Consider the following 19,835-nt stretch of genomic DNA (forward strand, 5'->3'; position numbering starts at 1 on the left):
AATGTGGCTCTAGTGTAAAGTGCTTTGAGTGGTCAGTATGACTGGAAAAGTCCTAAATAGGTTCAGTCCATTTATTGTAATGATTCTTAACAAATCTTCACCAAGGCAGCCAAGAGGTGTGGAGGGTTGATTGATGCATTGATGCAATAATTCCATCCAATAAGAAAGTGAATTAAAATGTTTTGGATTTTTTTCTGTGCTCTGGTACCTGAATGGGGAAGCAAGGAAGCACGTTTTCACACGACTTCTGGCAGTCCACATCCGTCCAGAAAGCAGCGCTGCTGATGCTTTGGGGTGTGAAGGTTACATCATGATCAATGTACTGTCCCCAGTCCACCAGCAGCTGAGAGTAGTCATCATCTGTCCATTTACAGGAGCTCCTTATTATTTCCCTGCTGACGCTCCGAGGCTGTGGACAGAATTTCCATGTTTGTTATGAAGGACAGGAAGTCTGGACTTATGTGTATTAAATGAACACTGAAAGAAAATCCGGAACGAGTTTTTCTTTCATCCTTCAACTAAAGCTAAAAATAGATAAACAGCTAAAGCTCCACAGAGGGGTTGTGCTTGTTCTAATTTCTGCAACAAAATTAATTGGCTGCTGATTACCCTGAGTTCAACTACTTACTCCACCTCAGTCAATAAAAAGCGGAACAGAGCAGATCAAAGGTGACTGACTGTCTGAAACACTAATATGGCCCCTATATGTGGAGGTTAACTGTAGGCTGGATACAACTGATTTATATTTCATAAGTTACTACCTCTCTCTGTAATGAACTCAGAAATCAGGACTGAAATTCCATGTGAGGATAAGAACAGGTCCAAATACTGTTTGGAAGAAATGAATGTTTATCCAAATAAGTGGAAAGCAACTTGTCTTAAGATGAGCAAATAATGTTCTGCATGCTGAAGCACAAACTGATGTACATGAATGTAGCATCCATCTGTGGACCTTATCTGCCTTAAAGCAGGTTGGAAAATTAAATGAAAAGCTCTGTGCTGACTTGCAGGGTCAGCTCACTTTATTCCTACTGTAATTTCTACTGGCCGGGTTCAGATTACCGGGGGAAGTTGGAATCCATTATGGAGCCATTCTCGGTTCCAGCCCTTGGGTTCCCCCTCTCCATCTTCATATTCAGCTGGAAGCCATCTGACCAAGGCGGTGTTGGCTGATCCCCAGCCAGGATTTTGTCTAAAAAGAAAGAAATCATGAAGTGAATATATATAAATCTCTGCTGAGCTTTAAATCGCCATATAGTTATCATAAAATATTCAAAACTTTATTTATGTTCAATGAAAATTTTACTTAATGTCTATGTTAATTCCGACATCTTCATCTGAATTCACTGCTGACTTCATCTGTACTGATCGCTGATCTGTCATTGGAAACCTTCTACACTGGGTGACTCACAGCTGACAGTTAATATAGTCCACGGGTCATAGCAATTCTGTGGATTTCTCTACTTCCACACGGAAACCTGCTGCAGATGCATTACAACTGCAGCAGGTTTCCACATGGAAGTAGAGAAATCCACGGGTCAAGATCTCTGCAAGTCTGCTCCCTTGGAGGAAAAGGAATCCCACAGTTGGATTAGATCAGGATGCTTCATTGTTGACATCACACAGGACTCCAAGAAGCACTCAGCCTTTCTTCTCTAGATGTTTCTAAAGAGCTGCAGGAAGATTCATTAGAGAAAATAATTTTTCTCAAGTTGCTGTTGTCCATCTTGTTCTTCCTACAGACGTTCTCTCTGTCCTTGATGTCCTCAAGGTGCTTACAGATTCACTCGCACCCACCTGCTGACAGTGCTGAATGAGGTCTGCACTGGTGGCATCATGCTCATGATGAGACAGCTCTGGATCTAGCTGGACCATCTAGGACATCCTGAAAGGCTTTGTCTCTGCAGCTGTCCCTTTCAGCTCCGGGTTCTTGATGGTCGAGACAAATGTTCTTTCAGCTACAATACTTTCAGCAGCAGTTATGTTCACATGAGGCCGTTTTGAGTCTGAATTATGATGTTGTAGTTTGCTTTGAAGGCAAGCATCACTAGAACATGTAGACAATGATTTCAAGCATCTCTGCTCTCCAGAACACACAGTTCTAGCCCTTGGGTTCAGGACAGAAGGACAATAACAGTGTGTGTGTGTGACACATTTAAATCAGCATGTAGATTTCTACATGCTCTTCATTTTAAAAACAGTTCTACATATTTAGATTTCACAATTGTATTTTTCTTTGTTGTTCATGTTTTAACATGAAGTTTTATTTTCTTTAAATGTATATTTTTTAAAACTATATTTCACTATAATTTCAATAATATCTAAAAAAATGTTTCTTCTGATACTGAAAGAGACGTAAATCATCAAATTAATGTTTGCTTCTTCATCAAAATATTTACGCAAGACAACCTGAACTTTTTGGCTTGCATGTAAAACAGTAACACTGTGCAACACAATGAACACAGCACCCCCACAGTGAAACATGGTGGAGGAAGCATCATGTTGTGGAGAATGTTTCTCTTCAGAAGGAACAGGGAAGCTGGTCAGAATTGAGCTGAATCCAGGAAGAAAACTTATTTGCTATTATTTCAGCTTTTAGCGTTATGTTTTTTTCTCTGTTTTTTCTCCATCTAGAAGCTACACCTGGCCTGACTCTGTGTTTAGCTGTGGTACCTTCCTGGAGGGGGGCATCGGCTGAGCTGCTGCTGCCAACAACTTAATGCTCACCCTCTACCAATGACCCACATAGCCCTGTCTTTCAGTGTTCAACCCTTTCTCTCTCCTAGACATAGTTACTGGCTGAGCTTCTACTGTAACTAACTCTATGTTCTCTCTTTCATCCTCTAGACTTGAAAACTGGTTTAGAGTTAATCTGCTTACCTGTCTTTCTCTCCTAGATGAAGCCTCTAAAGGAGCTACTACCATTAATGTGTTACTTTTCCTTCCCATAGAAATACTCTTGGATCAGTGCTTCTTTGTTCTCTTTGTGTCTCTGCTCTGTTCTCTCAAACCCCCAGTCGGTCGTGGCAGATGGCCGCTCACACTGAGCCTGGTTCTGGTTCTGCTGGAGGTTTCTTCCTGTTAAAAGGGAGTTTTTCCTCTCCACTGTCGCTACATGCATGCTCAGTATGAGGGATTGCTGCAAAGTCAACGCCAGTGACTGTCCACTGTCTCTACATGCTCATCCAGGAGGAGTGAATGCTGCAAGTCACTGACTGGATGCAATCTGCTGGGTTTCCTTAGATAGAAAAACATTTTAACCAATTTGAATAAATAACTGAATCTGACTGAACTGTTCAATGGTTACGATTAATTGGAATGTATGAACCTGACTGGGAATCTGTTAGCTTGTTGAATTGACTGTAAAGTATCTTGAGACGACGTGTTGTGAATAGGCGCTATATAAATAAAGCTGAATAGAGGCTGCAGAGGACTTGAGACTGAGGTGGAAATTCACCTTCTAGCAGGACAACCATCGTAAATGTACTGACTTGTACTGACTTGTAATGACTCGTTCTGCACTTCAACACATATTCTGAAGGATAGATCTTGTGTCACTGCTTTAGGTCCTCTGTTAACATAAAAAGTGAAGCTGGGAAATTATTTCAAAAGCACACATGAGAGCTCACTTTTACTGAGTTTCAGTTTATATTTTGACTCAATAATTATTATTTTTCTTTAATTTAAGAAAAGAAATTCTCCTATTCTGGAACATGAACATATCTTATGTAGAAAGTATTTTCCATGATACCCTGCAGTGTGGCAGTTTACCTGTTGTTGCAAACTCCTGATATTGTGCGATATTTGCTGTGATGACTCCCTTCACAGACGGCTGGATTTGTTTCACTTGGACACTGAGACAGCTCTGCAAGCAGCTCCACGTTTTCCCATGACAACAACTCTGATGCAAGCATAGAATCAAATCAACACAAGACCAAACCAATGCATCTTAATGGTGGCATAAGACCTTTACATTGTTTCTAAATGAATTTTATGGCATAAATTAGATGCTTATATTATAAAGATGCAGATTAGAAATGTGTCTGCAGCTGCACCCAATAAACAAAAACAGACCTACCTGATGCTGTGAAATTCCTTTTATATTTCTGCTTTGCTCTGTTTTTCAGGACTTGCAGGGCAGTGTGAAAAACCTCCCCTGCTCGGGAAATCTCCTGAGACCCAGACTCTGTTTGAAAATGAAACCTGAAGCCATGCCTGGAGTGTGGTGGTGTTCTCCATCTATGCACAGAAATTGGTGGATTTAATCCGTTGTTTTGTTTTTTCTGTATTGGAGAGGCTGTATTTTACCTAACAGATCAAAAGGTTTATCTCTAGTTTATCTCAGAGTAAAGTACCTTTGTTTAGAGTGATGTAAGGTGTTGTCGACCATTTGAAGGCTTTCTTGAAGAGATGAGATAAGCAATTCTTTGAAGGATGACGCTAAAAAAAGTGACAAAACACAACCATTGTTTTATCAGAACTTCAGATGGACCGGAGAGCAAACGTTTTTAATTCCTTTAAGTGATATGAACCAATTGGTTAGTCATTAAATCATTAACTATAATCCATGTTTTACACCCAGAAACACTGCACTCATGGACCTTCATAGTAATCAGTGACTCAAACACAATGACTGATAACAGAATGAATCTATGGCCAAACAAACTGATTAGGCACAAAAAGCTAGCAAAGAAACTGATTCGGTGCCTTGCAAACGCATTCATTCACTCACATTTGACCTGAGGGCAGCCTTGAACACCATCTGTCACTCCATCCTTCTCAATAGGCTATCAACCATTGGCATATCTCACACTCCATTAGACTGGCTCACATCTTACCTCTCTGACCGTACTCAGTTCATCCAACTCAACTCCTTTAAAATCCACCCCTTCCCCTTCAGGTATGCCACAGGGCTCTGTCGTGGTCCCCTCCTCTTCCTTATCTACCCCATATTTTCCCTTGGAAATATTCTCTGCAAATTTACCTTTTTCACTCACCATTAAACATTCGTCCACTCTTCCACTTATCTCCCTCACTGATTGAATTTCTGAAAGAAAAACCTGGTTCACCCTAAACGTCCTTCAATTAAACCGTAGCTAAACTGAGGCTCTCCTCATTGGCACCATAACCACCTTAACCAAAGCCAGCACCTTTTCTCTGATTATTGATAACTCCACTGTCTCACCCTCCACCCACATTATTAACATCACCAGGTCAGCCTGCTATGAAACATCAAACACCTCCGCCCCTCCTTTACCCCTCACCCTGCTGCCATCCTTGTCCACAGTCTCATCACTTCCAGTCCTGATTATTGTAGTTCTCTCCTCTTAAGTCTTCCTCATAAATCTCTCTATTAGCTTCAACTCGTCCAGAATTCAGCTGCCTGCATCATAACTCGAATCTCCTCGTTCCACGACATCACTCGTGTCCTTCAGCAGCTTTACTGGCTCGTATCCAATTCAAAATCCTCCTGTTAAGATTTAAGGCCATTCATAACTTCCATATTTTTTTGTTTTATTTGTTCATTATTTTTAAATTAGGACAGTGCACATATTAGATTTAAGCAGCAATGTAAATACAGTGCCCAGCGAAAAAAATTGGCCCCCTTTAACTGGTCAACCTCTTGCCACATTTCAGGCTTCAAACATAAAAATATAAAATTCTAATTTTTTGTGAAGAATCAACAACAAGTTGGACACAATCATGAAGTGGAATGAAATTTATTGGATGTGTCAAACATTTTTTTTGTCTCTATCAGTTTTCACATCGAGAGACTGAAATTCTTCCCATTCTTCCTTGAAAAACAGCTCGAGGTCAGTGAGGTTGGATGGAGAGCGTTCATGAACATCAGTCTTCAGCTCTTTCCACAGATTCTCGAATGGATTCAGGTCTGGACTTTGACTTGGCCATTCCAACACCTGGATACGTTTTTTTGTGAACCATTCGATTGTAGATTTGGGTTTATGTTTTGGATCATTGTCTTGTTGGAAGATAAATCTCCGTCCCAGTCTCAAGTCTCTTGCAGACTCCAACAGGTTTTCTTCCAGAATGGTCCTGTATTTGGTTCCATCCATCTTCCCATCAATTTTGACCATCTTCCCTGTCCCTGCTGATGAAAAGCAGGCCCAAACCATGATGCTGCCACCACCATGTTTGACAGCGGGGATGGTGTGTTCAGGGTGATGAGCTGTGTTGCTTTTACACCAAACATATGGTTTTGCATTGTGGCCAAACAGTTTGATTTTGGTTTCATCTGACCAGAGCACCTTCTTCCACATGTTTGGTGTGTCTCCCAGGTGGCTTGTGGCAAACTTTAAACAAGACTTTTTCTGGATATCTTTGAGAAATGGCTTTCTTCTTGCCACTCTTCCATAAAGGCCAGATTTGTGCAGTGTACGACTGATTGTTGTCCTATGGACAGACTCTCCCACCTCAGCTGTAGATCTCTGCAGTTCATCCAGAGTGATCATGGGCCTCTTGGCTGCATCTCTGATCAGTCTTCTCCTTGTTTGAGATGAAAGTTTAGAGGGACGGCCGGGTCTTGGTAGATTTGCAGTGGTCTGATACTCCTTCCATTTCAATATGATTGCTTGCACAGTTCTCCTTGGGATGTTTAAAGCTTGGGAAATCTTTTTGTATCCAAATCCAGCTTTAAACTTCTCCACAACAGTATCTCGGACCTGCCTGGTGTGTTCCTTGGTCTTCATGATGCTCTCTGCGCTTTGAACAGAACCCTGAGACTATTACAGAGCAGGTGCATTTACAGGTTCTTCTCAAAATATTAGCATATTGTGATAAAGTTAATTATTTTCCATAATGTCATGATGAAAATTTAACATTCATATATTTTAGATTCATTGCACACTAACTGAAATATTTCAGGTCTTTTATTGTCTTAATACGGATGATTGTGGCATACAGCTCATGAAAACCCAAAATTCCTATCTCACAAAATTAGCATATTTCATCCGACCAATAAAAGAAAAGTGTTTTTAATACAAAAAACGTCAACCTTCAAATAATCATATACAGTTATGCACTCAATACTTGGTCGGGAATCCTTTTGCAGAAATGACTGCTTCAATGCGGCGTGGCATGGAGGCAATCAGCCTGTGGCACTGCTGAGGTCTTATGGAAGCCCAGGATGCTTCGATAGCGGCCTTTAGCTCATCCAGAGTGTTGGGTCTTGAGTCTCTCAACGTTCTCTTCACAATATCCCACAGATTCTCTATGGGGTTCAGGTCAGGAGAGTTGGCAGGCCAATTGAGCACAGTGATACCATGGTCAGTAAACCATTTACCAGTGGTTTTGGCACTGTGAGCAGGTGCCAGGTCGTGCTGAAACATGAAATCTTCATCTCCATAAAGCTTTTCAGCAGATGGAAGCATGAAGTGCTCCAAAATCTCCTGATAGCTAGCTGCATTGACCCTGCCCTTGATAAAACACAGTGGACCAACACCAGCAGCTGACACGGCACCCCAGACCATCACTGACTGTGGGTACTTGACACTGGACTTCTGGCATTTTGGCATTTCCTTCTCCCCAGTCTTCCTCCAGACTCTGGCACCTTGATTTCCGAATGACATGCAGAATTTGCTTTCATCCGAAAAAAGTACTTTGGACCACTGAGCAACAGTCCAGTGCTGCTTCTCTGTAGCCCAGGTCAGGTGCTTCTGCCGCTGTTTCTGGTTCAAACGTGGCTTGACCTGGGGAATGCGGCACCTGTAGCCCATTTCCCCCAAGGTCTGGAATCGGCCCTTCTCCACAATCTTCCTCAGGGTCCGGTCACCTCTTCTCGTTGTGCAGCGTTTTCTGACACACTTTTTCCTTCCCACAGACTTCCCACTGAGGTGCCTTGATACAGCACTCTGGGAACAGCCTATTCGTTCAGAAATGTCTTTCTGTGTCTTACCCTCTTGCTTGAGGGTGTCAATAGTGGCCTTCTGGACAGCAGTCAGGTCGGCAGTCTTACCCATGATTGGGGTTTTGAGTGATGAACCAGGCTGGGAGTTTTAAAGGCCTCAGGAATCTTTTGCAGGTGTTTAGAGTTAACTCGTTGATTCAGATGATTAGGTTCATAGCTCGTTTAGAGACCCTTTTAATGATATGCTAATTGTGTGAGATAGGAATTTTGGGTTTTCATGAGCTGTATGCCAAAATCATCCGTATTAAGACAATAAAAGACCTGAAATATTTCAGTTAGTGTGCAATGAATCTAAAATATATGAATGTTAAATTTTCATCATGACATTATGGTAAATAATGAACTTTATCACAATATGCTAATTTTTTGAGAAGGACCTGTATACGGAGACTTGATTACACACAGGTGGATTCTATTTATCATCATCAGTCATTTGGGACAACATTGGATCATTCAGAGATCCTCACTGAACTTCTGGAGTGAGTTTGCTGCACTGAAAGTAAAGGAGCTGAATAATATTGCACGCCACACTTTTCAGTTTTTTATTTGTTAAAAACGTTTGACACATCCAATAAATTTCATTCCACTTCACGATTGTGTCCCACTTGTTGATTCTTCACAAAAAATTAGAATTTTATATCTTTATATTTGAAGCCTGAAATGTGGCAAAAGGTTAAAAAGATCAAGGGGCTCGAATACTTTCATAAGGCCCTGTATGTACCGCTAATGTACGCCACCATCTGGCCAAATTTAGTCCTGCGCCGTTGCATGTTGCAGTCTTCTCTGGTCAGCGCTCTAGCGTTTATTCTACCATTTGTTTTTTAATTTATAAAATCTATTAAATGAGCAGGAGAAAGTACATTTAATATGTTGAAAACAAGGCAGGCATGCATGAATATCTGATGACTATCAAAGTCCAAGATGTTTACTAGATGTATTTACTAGAAATGTTGCAATAGTGTTACTGTAAAGGTTTTTTGTCAAGAATGTTCATTGTTTTCTTGAAGAGAGACATTAAGGGTTTCAGGGTGACTTTTGAAGTGTGAGACCATGTAATATGGCAATAACTGATATGGCTGAATATGATAGCATGCATATAAACCTGTGCTGCTTCTGAAGTCAGAGACGGTCTTATATATTTGAAGTCTGACAAAATTAACTTAATTATATGTGAAATTCTTTTGACATGCTGCTTGAAATTGAAATTGGAATCAAAAACTATTTGATATTTGATATTTAAACTGTTCAACCACATCTAATCTCTCTCCATTAACTAACACAGACGATTGCTCGCCCTCCACTCACTGCCAAGAGAAAAACACACAGACTGTTTTTTTTTATGTTAAGAAATAGGCAAGAGTCATGGAGCCAGTGAGACACAGGTACCATGGCAATAGAAAGAACTGCGGCAGCTTCACTTTTTGTTTTGCATGAACATACAACGCTGTGTCATCAGCCTATAATTGTATTTTACAGTTTTACAGACATTGGGTAAATCATCAACATAATGGCTGAATAAAATTGGTCCCAGTATTGAGCCTTGTAGGACTCCAGCTTAGCATGTAAGAAATAATCATTTTCTATTTAACCTGCATGTTTTCTGTAAGACAGGTATGATTTCATCCAGGAGAGGGCACTATTAGAGAAATTAAAATGGGTTAATTTAGCTAGCAGAACTTTATGATTGATGGTATCAAAAGCACGTTTCAGGTCAAGGAATATGGCGTGAACAAAGCTGCCCTGATCTAGCTGGTGTTTTAGATTTTCTAGAAGGTAACAAGTGGCAGAATCTGTGGAATGATGTTTCCTCAAACCAAACTGCATAGGATTGAGGAAACCTGGACAATTATTTAGATGTTCTGTTAGTTGTGCAAAAGTCCATTTCTCTGCCATTTTTAAGATAATTGTCAAAATACATATAGGACAATAGTTTTCTGGTTTTGTTTTGTCTCCTGTCTTTAATTCTGGGGTAACTCTGGCTATCCTATTTTGCAGTCGTGGGGGCCCATGTGGTAGACTGGATAGTAGCAGTGTTGGCCCAGAGAGTTGTTGAATCCAGATTAGCTGTGGCCTATCCAGGTAATTAGAGTCTAGGGAAAGCCCAGAATTTACTTCGATATTACCCGCCAAAAGCAGCAAGGCTAAAAGCTCCTAGAAAGAAAATCTTAAAGTGCTAGATTGTTCATTTTTACCTGGGGGCAGCCTAGCATGGCCATAATCCAACAGTCTTGTGAATAAAAGATGTTGACTCTGTTTGGCTGAATAGAGGACTAGATTATCCCTTGTTGTGGGCTTGTCAAACTCAGAATAAGGTAGAAAGATTCAAAATCAATAAACAAACTAGAATCCGAGGTCTTTTTTTGGAGTACTTTTGTGGCAAACACAAGATTTGTCAAGCAGTGTGTCTGCACCTCGGCAGCCATCTTATTGAACATCATTAAAGCAGCTTTTAGTCTAGTTCTCGACTTCTTGACATTAACCACCATCAGTGGTTAACATTTTAGAAAGTGTCTGACCTTCTTCATGTTTCCATTTCCTCTCGCTCCCTTAGATCCTACTGTCTGTGCCCTCTGCCCATCTCACCCCATTCATCAGCATTCAGGCGCTCTGCTCGCCATATCTGGAATTCATCAAACTCTCAACTCAGAAACATCGATTCATTCCCCCATTTCAAATCACAACTCGAAACACATCTGTTTATGACTGCCTATTCCACATGATGGCTATTGTTCTGTCTACTTTAGTGATTTTGTTTATTTTCATTGTTGCTTCTTTTTAATGATTTTGTATTATGTTTCAGTGTCCTTGAGTGCCATGAAAGATGCTTTCGAATAAAACGTATTATTATTATTATTATACAACAGACTCCTTCTGGGTTCCAAACTGTTTTTGTCAGTGAGAGGCAGAGGGATAATGAGGCTAGAGCTTGCTTTACCACAAGGTAAACACAGCATTAGAGAGTAGAAGTAGGACCTCACAGACATGCTCTGCTGTCTGCTTTATATTGTGGTGGAAGGGTTCTGGGGCAGAAAGTTGAATCTGAACCTTCCTAAAGTTGCTGACTGTCATGGACCTTTGCTCAGTTCAGCTCAACCCAGGTTCACAGAACATTAAAGCAGCTCTAAAAAGCTCTCAGGAGCTTTGATAGATCGTGCTGGATCTCAGTCTTCCAACAAACCATGCAGCTTCAGTGTTTGGGTTGGATTCAATCTCTTGAATTGTTGAAATGACAATAAACAAGATTAAATGTTTAACATTTGAAATTTTAAAGCATTAACTAAGTTTTTTTACAGGGACTCAAACAATTGAATCCTACCTTTTAATACAAAAAAGATACATTTTAAATGAATCCTACTCTGAAGCAATAATGTTTTTTTTGTTTTCTTGCTTCATTGTCTTGGTCCTTCTAATCAATAATTCAGCTTTGTTTTACTTTAACAAGATGTTTTAACAACAAAATATATTTACTCACAGTTAAAAGTTGAGTTGTCCGCAGAAGGAAACCCCGGTGGAACATTGCAGACCAACATTACAAGGAAAAATAAATGCAAAGATTTCATTTTTATGACCACTCTGCAGACTGTGTAACCCAGACTGTCAGGTAAGAGTGCTGCACTGTGGAGTGGCTCTTTATATACGAGACATTAAGCAAGGAGCCCAGTGGGAAGGTGAAGTGAAGTACATCACAGCAGGTTGACCTAAGAGGTTCTCCATCTCAGATGACTGATTTGACTTTTTTTGGTTTTTACATCTGGTTTAAACTTTCAGAGGAGACATTTTATGAGACCTTACCTTTAGGTGTAGTATAATTAGGATCAATTGGAACATATGTACTTGAAATCTCTATGGTTCAACTGAATTGACTTTGTACGTGTTGTGAATTGGCGCTATATAAATAAACCTATGATCCATCTTCACAAGAAGGGGGACCACAGTGTGAATTCCAACTAAAGGGAGATCCCACTCCTAAGCCTCCCTGGGAAGGTCTACAGGTCCTTCTCAAAATATTAGCATATTGTGATAAAGTTCATTATTTTCCATAATGTCATGATGAAAATTTAACATTCATATATTTTAGATTCATTGCACACTAACTGAAATAGTTCAAGTCTTTTATTGTCTTAATACGGATGATTTTGGCATACAGCTCATGAAAACCCAAAATTCCTATCTCACAAAATTAGCATATCATTAAAAGGGTCTCTAAACGAGCTATGAACCTAATCATCTGAATCAACGAGTTAACTCTAAACACCTGCAAAAGATTCCTGAGGCCTTTAAAACTCCCAGCCTGGTTCATCACTCAAAACCCCAATCATGGGTAAGACTGCCGACCTGACTGCTGTCCAGAAGGCCACTATTGACACCCTCAAGCAAGAGGGTAAGACACAGAAATAAATTTCTGAACGAATAGGCTGTTCCCAGAGTGCTGTATCAAGGCACCTCAGTGGGAAGTCTGTGGGAAGGAAAAAGTGTGGCAGAAAACGCTGCACAACGAGAAGAGGTGACCGGACCCTGAGGAAGATTGTGGAGAAGGGCCGATTCCAGACCTTGGGGGACCTGCGGAAGCAGTGGACTGAGTCTGGAGTAGAAACATCCAGAGCCACCGTGCACAGGCATGTGCAGGAAATGAGCTACAGGTGCCGCATTCCCCAGGTCAAGCCACTTTTGAACCAGAAACAGCGGCAGAAGCGCCTGACCTGGGCTACAGAGAAGCAGCACTGGACTGTTGCTCAGTGGTCCAAAGTACTTTTTTCGGATGAAAGCAAATTCTGCATGTCATTCGGAAATCAAGGTGCCAGAGTCTGGAGGAAGACTGGGGAGAAGGAAATGCCAAAATGCCAGAAGTCCAGTGTCAAGTACCCACAGTCAGTGATGGTCTGGGGTGCCGTGTCAGCTGCTGGTGTTGGTCCACTGTGTTTTATCAAGGGCAGGGTCAATGCAGCTAGCTATCAGGAGATTTTGGAGCACTTCATGCTTCCATCTGCTGAAAAGCTTTATGGAGATGAAGATTTCATGTTTCAGCATGACCTGGCACCTGCTCACAGTGCCAAAACCACTGGTAAATGGTTTACTGACCATGGTATCACTGTGCTCAATTGGCCTGCCAACTCTCCTGACCTGAACCCCATAGAGAATCTGTGGGATATTGTGAAGAGAACGTTGAGAGACTCAAGACCCAACACTCTGGATGAGCTAAAGGCCGCTATCGAAGCATCCTGGGCCTCCATAAGACCTCAGCAGTGCCACAGGCTGATTGCCTCCATGCCACGCCGCATTGAAGCAGTCATTTCTGCAAAAGGATTCCCGACCAAGTATTGAGTGCATAACTGTACATGATTATTTGAAGGTTGACGTTTTTTGTATTAAAAACACTTTTCTTTTATTGGTCGGATGAAATATGCTAATTTTGTGAGATAGGAATTTTGGGTTTTCATGAGCTGTATGCCAAAATCATCCGTATTAAGACAATAAAAGACCTGAAATATTTCAGTTAGTGTGCAATGAATCTAAAATATATGAATGTTAAATTTTCATCATGACATTATGGAAAATAATTAACTTTATCACAATATGCTAATTTTTTGAGAAGAACCTGTATGCCAGGATGTTGAAGAGGAGAGTTTTGCCTATAGTCAAACCTCGGCTTCAGGAGGAGCAGTGTGGCTTGGAATACTGGACCAGCTCTACACCCTCTACAGGGTGGTTGAGAGTTCATGAGAGTTTGCCCAACCGGTATACATGTGCTTTGTGGAGCAGAAGAAGGAATTCAACCATGTCCCTCATGGTGCCCTGTGGGGAGCACTCCAGGAGTACGGAGTCAGGGGTCCTTTATTATGGGCCATCTGAACTCTGTACAAGCAGAGAAAGAGTTTGGTTTGCATCGCCAGTGTTAAGTAGGACACAGTTTAGCCTATTCTTTTGGGTTGGGTAACTAACCAAACCAACAACCCAATTTGATTCGGTAAAATGTGACCAAGCACTTAACTTCTAACCAAGGTTATTTTTACCCCGGCAGTTTTTAGTGTGTGTTAAAAGAGAGTTGATGTAATCCAACTGGGGGGTTATAAAAGCATGGATTACATGCCTAGAAAGAAGAAGTTCAATCTTAGAGCACCATCTAAGATGAAAAAATGCTGATTTTCCCACAGCATTAACGTGGTCATTAAACCTAAGAGAAGTTCTATTTTAACAACTAGGTTAGTCATGGGGATGAGGGTGGAGAGATCAGCACAGGGGGAACTGGTGGAACAAGTGGACCGAATACAAGTCAAGAAGGTGCAGAAGTGAGTTTCAGACTTGATGAAGAAATAGATTTGACAGTGGTCAGCATAAAAATAGAACAAAATCCCTTATTTACCTGAATCACGCAGGATATCTGATCTAGAAAGACCTGAAACACCTGATCTCATGCATGCATGATCTTAGGTAGGGATACAAGTCAGCAGAATGTAACCTGAAGACCAGGGAGCAGCCCGATGATTCTTCTAAGAACATGAAATCATTGGAAGTCTCTCCTTTGTGTGTAAACCATCTCGTGTTATCAATATCTGCTCCATCTACATCAGAGACACCAGTTGTCCTTGTGATTATTTTGTTGCAGGGTTGTGATGTACTCATACATGTAGAAATAAGAGCTGCAACAGTCAGGCTTAAAACCCTGTTAAGAGCTTCGACTGCTGCTCCTCAGAAAATACCTGGAGTTCCTGAACATTCATTGGTTCCACTTCTTTCAAAATTCACTTGAAGGTCAAAACTGATGTGCTGAAAACAGTACAGAGTGTTATAGAAGTTATTTAATGGGTTTGTGGATTTGTATAATCCTCTAATGGAGGAAAGGGACACTGTGTCGGTTACCTTGGAGACATCTCATCACAGATACTTGAGTTCGCTCCAAATTTCCACCCTCTGAAAGTCATGGCTCATGGCTGGTTGAGCAGAGGACTTGAAATTCATGCTTGGCATGATGTTGATTCAATCTCATGATGCTTTGTGACTTCAGCAGCAAGCCTAAGATCCTCTCCAGCTTTCCTGTCACGGTGGCTGCTTTATCTTTAAACACAAAACAGTTTTGAGTCCAAACGCCTCGGCGAATATTTCTCAGGCTGGTGCTGGAGCAACAAGCGCTGTTTCTGTGGATTTTAGTGATGTGAAACTCGTCCAATTCAGGAGATACTAACTAAATGTGAGGATCTCTTCAAATATAGTCTGCAAAGGTTACATGAAGACGCAACCAAATACCATCCACTCAGCATTTAATCTTCCCAGTGACCTGCCTCTTTCACCATTCATTTCTCTACAGAGCTGCAGTTTTATGATGTCTTCTGCAAAAAAATGAATGTTAAAATGGGGGTTTTACAGAATTTCCTTTCTTTTTCGACACCTAATATTATTTGTCCATATATACCAATAATCTGCCAGTACAACTGAAGCTCAGCAATGACAACTATGATGAAAGTGTTTGACAGATATTCGACCATTATTGTAAGGAACTTCTAGTTCTGTAAGATTCATGGACCTACCTGGAAAACAAACGTCTGTAAAGGTCAGGAAGGAATTTTAATTAACAGATGGTGGACTGTCAGGAAACGTATACACCCTGAGGTAGTCAGAACCATGGATGGGTTCTCTGTGGGTACTCCAGCTTCCTCCCACAGTCCAAAACATGACTAAAGTCAGTTGGTCTCTAAAATTGCCCTTAGGTGCGTGCACGCATGGTTGTCTGCCCTGTGTGCTTCCATGTAGTACTGTAATGGACAGAACACAATTTCCAGGGTGTACTGCAACTCCTGCCCGATGACTGCTGAAGATAGGCACCAGCCCTCCGGCAACCCTGCAAGGATAAGCTGGTTTAGATAAGAGTAGCAAACACATGTCAAACAGAGGACAGACTGGATCTTTAACTCCAACAGCCCTTTTAATGTGATTGTGCCAACTTTAACTTTACCTGCAACCCTGAACACATCATCATGGTCAACTGGGCTCAGAGTTTGCTTGGTTAGTTCAATAGTTCAGGCAGTAGTGTTTTTATTTCTAAAGGCAAACTACAGTTTTAATCCAGATATCTTACATAAACCCCAACATCAGGAGTTTTCTGAGAGCTCTGCAAACTAACTGCAACCACAGCGGTCAGAGTAAAGCCGTGATTCCAGTACTGAAACATAAGTCTAGAACTGATCCTAACTGGCAGTCAGGATATCATGACGGTTCACAAATCAACTGGTTTTTCTGCTTCAGTTTGGATTAAAACCAACCAGTCAGAACAAAAGTGGACTTTCAATCCCCAAAACTGCTAAAGATGAACCTGGATCATTTCTCCAAACTGATAAACTCAAACTGACGTCAAACAATTGATCCTTTTTAAAATGTTCTACTTTTTCTGTGATCTTTGTTCTTTTACAGTCATTTTTAATGTTAAACTGAAAATATTTACTGCAGCGGTTAGGCTTTATCAGGATGTTGCAATAATAAAAAAATAGACTCATTAAAAATGATGGGTAGCAGAAATAACACTGAAAAAAGAAAAAGACAATTTTTTTTCAGTGATGTAAATTACAGGCTTGAAGTCTTCTTCAGTGCAACATGATGTTGTATCCGTTTGCTTCCTACTGGGAGAACGTGTGTCGGACAAGTTCTCTACAGAATATTAAAGCTGTGATCTATGAAAAGTAATAATAAGATTAAAGTTTTAAAGACAACAACATCTGGTAAAGACCCAACACAAAACACTGATGGTTAAAATGTTCTACTTCATATTCAGGATGAACTAAAACATTAACTTACAAACACACAGTAGGGTCATCATCATGTAAAAGCACATTTTAAGCAATTTATTTATTTTAGAAACTTACATTGTTATTCTTAGGATAAAATCCAGACATGCTGTTTTTTTTCCATACTTATCTAGACCTGGAAAACATCATACATTTTATACAATTCATGAAACCAGCATTTAACAATAGTTAAAGTGTCTAAACGTAGATAATTATTAGTTTGCAGTTTGACAAAGAAAACCCATGATAGAAAAACACTGAAAAATAACAGAGGAGACAGACATTTGTTTGGAAGCATGAGAGTGGTACAATCATGATTTGGGATATAAGCAATACAATTATACTGGAAAAAAAGAAAATGTAGCATAAAGTTGTTTGAGATGGAATTGCCTCAAGAAGAGTTTTTAAAGCAAAAATAAAGTGAAAGTTGTGGAGTGGCAAACCAAAGAGCTTCATTATGTTTTCAGCCACAAATAAAATATTAATGTCAGTAATAAGCAAAACAGCAACAAGTTAAAGCTGTAATACTGTTTGTATAATTGGTTTTGCGAGCATTTTCTTTACTGAAACAGCAGAAAATATGATTTTTTAGTGAACCCATAATTGTTAATTATGCAATCAAAACATCCACTGAATGAGAAAACTTTTCAAAAATAGCTTGATATTCTGTACTGAAATGTCTCTGCTAGATGGAACAAAGTGAAAAGTTTAAGTCTGCTTTGCAAAGAGAAATGAGAACAAAGCTAAACAATGAATCCGACTAAGTGAAGAAGACCAGACACAAAGATGAGGAGAGAAACTGTCACTCAGCTCAACTAATTAGACTGCAGCTCGGTGAGATGTGTTCCATATTTTCAGTTTTACTAAACATAAAACAGAAAGCACAGGAAGCGATGAAAGAGACGGATTTTCCTTTTCTGTAACAGGCAGATGTGAATATGAAGAAATGAAAATGTAGACATTTTGGCACAAATGTGGCCTCCCATGTGGTTCTGATGCATCATCTGAGTGTTCTGTTGTTGAAATGGGTCCATCTGGTGCAGATTAGCAGGATCTCTACACAAATTCTTCATTTCCAGAATTTTAGACAGCAACATAAATGTGTTTTGACTGTGTTTGTAATTTGTTAGATTGTATTACATGTCTGCTGTAAGCTGAGGAAGAATTAAACACATTTAAAAAGTTTGGAGAAACCCAATAGTATTGCTCTTGTTGTCGCTCTGAGCTGCTGGATATCAACTTGTGGACCAGATCCTGTATGATGCTGAGCTTTTCTGGTCTTCTCAGAGTTTAGAGTCGAACCCAGTTCGTTGCTTTCTGGTTCTGTGTGGTTCAGATCTGAGGAGTTTCCTGATAATATTATACAATCTATGCAGCAGTATAATTAATGACCTAATTAGCACATAATATCTCTACATTTTGAAATGAATGCATTAAATTTACTTCATGTTTGTACTGGGAATTCAGTTCAGAACAGAACTTTGAACATAAATAAACTCAGCTTACAACTAGTTAGGTTGTTACTTGAAAACAGAACCAACAGAGCTTGTGAGCTTTTCCTCCGTCAGGCTGGAAAATCCACAGATTATCTCCAAACGGTTCCTGGATTGTGGGAATAAGCCTGATCCCTTTATGGGTGCTCTCAGGTTTTCTTCACCAGATTCCATCAGACTGACGACTCAACACTGAACATAATTTGTACCAGTTTCCTGGTCTCCATCTTCTTGCAGAATTTCAGTCTGTCTTTGAGCTTTTGTCTTGGATTGAAGTTGCTTCTTTGCTTCTCTTTTTGTCATAACGAGCAGATGCCCCCACACCCACCTGCTGCCAATTTCAAACAAGCTCTACACTGGTGGCAACATGATTTTGTTAAGCTCCTCTAATGACGAGACAGCCCTGATTCTTGTTGGACACTCTTGGACGCAGTAATACGATTGTTGGTCATAAAATAAACTTTTTTGAGCTAATAAAGTGCAATGAAGTATTCTGTATCTAAATGCCCTACAAAACAATTTTAAAACCTAAATCTAAATCATCACTTTTAAAAGTGTAAAATCTTGTTGACTCTGCAGGCTGTGATATTTGGAGTCATGTTGTGAAACGAATGGCAGCGAAGCACCATATGTTACGCTAGCTCTCCTGTCCTGTCAAATCCGGCAGGCGTTTCCTGTTACAGCTCTGTATGGGAGTTTTAGTTTTGTAACATAACTAAAATCATTTTTTAATATTAAGTAATTATTACAATGTAACTATTTAACAGTAATAACCTGCAAGCAGATGTTAAAAAACGGAGTAAATTGTTAATAAAAATATAAACATTAGGTAACAACTGGTAACTAAGGCTGTGGAATAGTCTCCCTCTACAGCTTCATTTACTTGACTCTGTGGACTCATTAAAAAGCAATTAGAAACTTTCCTGTTTAAACAGGCTTTCTGTTCAGTGTTTACTTTATTATATGCTCTATTGTGCCTTATTGTATCCGATTTATGGCACTTAATTGTTATTTTTTTGGTTTTCTGTACAGTATTTTGTGATGGTTTTATCTGAGAAAGTGACTTAACAAATAAACTTTACTTAATTACTAACTATGAAAAATATTACAGTGTAATTACCAAGCAAGAAACTGGGGACTGCTTTACATTTAGGTAATCTTGTATAATACTTAACTAGAAATAATGCAGAAAAGTGCTGAAATAGCTGTTTCAGAACTATAAATACTTACCTTCATGTTCAAAATTGGATAAAAACCATCTATTTGTGCGGAATCTACCTTTACAGTCTTTTACCAAGATTTGTTTTACAGACGTTTATAGAAAAATAGCCACGACAACACAAGCATATCTGGAGGTCAATTACAGATTCAAGAGACTTTCTAAGTGTTCATATAATGTCCAGGGAAGCTTTGACTGCACATAAAGTGAGGGTCCATGGAGGCTACCTTGGCAGCAATGAAAGAGTGAATACAGTGGAGGACTGCTGTCAGATTTGCAAACTCCAGTTCCTGAGAGAAAAGCAAAGAAGAAGAAAAAGCATCAGTTAATAAATATTGTTCAGGATCCAACAGTTAAAAGAAAAATCTGCTTATGTTGCAATTTTTTATTTTTTTACTTCAACAAACCTGTTAATTGATACAAAA

The 19,835-nt window shown here is 39.8% G+C and overlaps 2 protein-coding genes across 2 annotated transcripts in view; both read right to left on the bottom strand.

Moving 5' to 3' along the window:
* Nucleotides 1-11,505, bottom strand: part of tpo (thyroid peroxidase) — a 44,204-nt gene extending 32,699 nt beyond the window's left edge. Inside the window, exons 1-6 of the mRNA XM_047392976.1 lie at nt 11,397-11,505; nt 4,356-4,440; nt 4,079-4,239; nt 3,772-3,901; nt 1,063-1,192; nt 209-409 (exon numbers count right to left, since the gene is read on the bottom strand). Of these exons, the coding sequence (XP_047248932.1) occupies nt 209-409; nt 1,063-1,192; nt 3,772-3,901; nt 4,079-4,239; nt 4,356-4,440; nt 11,397-11,484 (795 nt within the window). The 5' untranslated portion in view covers nt 11,485-11,505. The remainder of the gene's footprint in view (nt 1-208; nt 410-1,062; nt 1,193-3,771; nt 3,902-4,078; nt 4,240-4,355; nt 4,441-11,396) is intronic.
* A 5,235-nt stretch (nt 11,506-16,740) lies between these two features.
* sntg2 (syntrophin, gamma 2) overlaps nt 16,741-19,835 on the bottom strand; it is a 100,394-nt gene continuing 97,299 nt past the window's right edge. Inside the window, exon 17 of the mRNA XM_047345535.1 lies at nt 16,741-19,700. Coding sequence (XP_047201491.1) covers nt 19,572-19,700 — 129 coding nt within the window. The 3' untranslated portion in view covers nt 16,741-19,571. The remainder of the gene's footprint in view (nt 19,701-19,835) is intronic.

Source organism: Girardinichthys multiradiatus, chromosome 19 (genome assembly GCF_021462225.1).
Source record: "Girardinichthys multiradiatus isolate DD_20200921_A chromosome 19, DD_fGirMul_XY1, whole genome shotgun sequence".
In the NCBI taxonomy this organism is placed as follows: Eukaryota; Metazoa; Chordata; class Actinopteri; order Cyprinodontiformes; family Goodeidae; genus Girardinichthys; species Girardinichthys multiradiatus.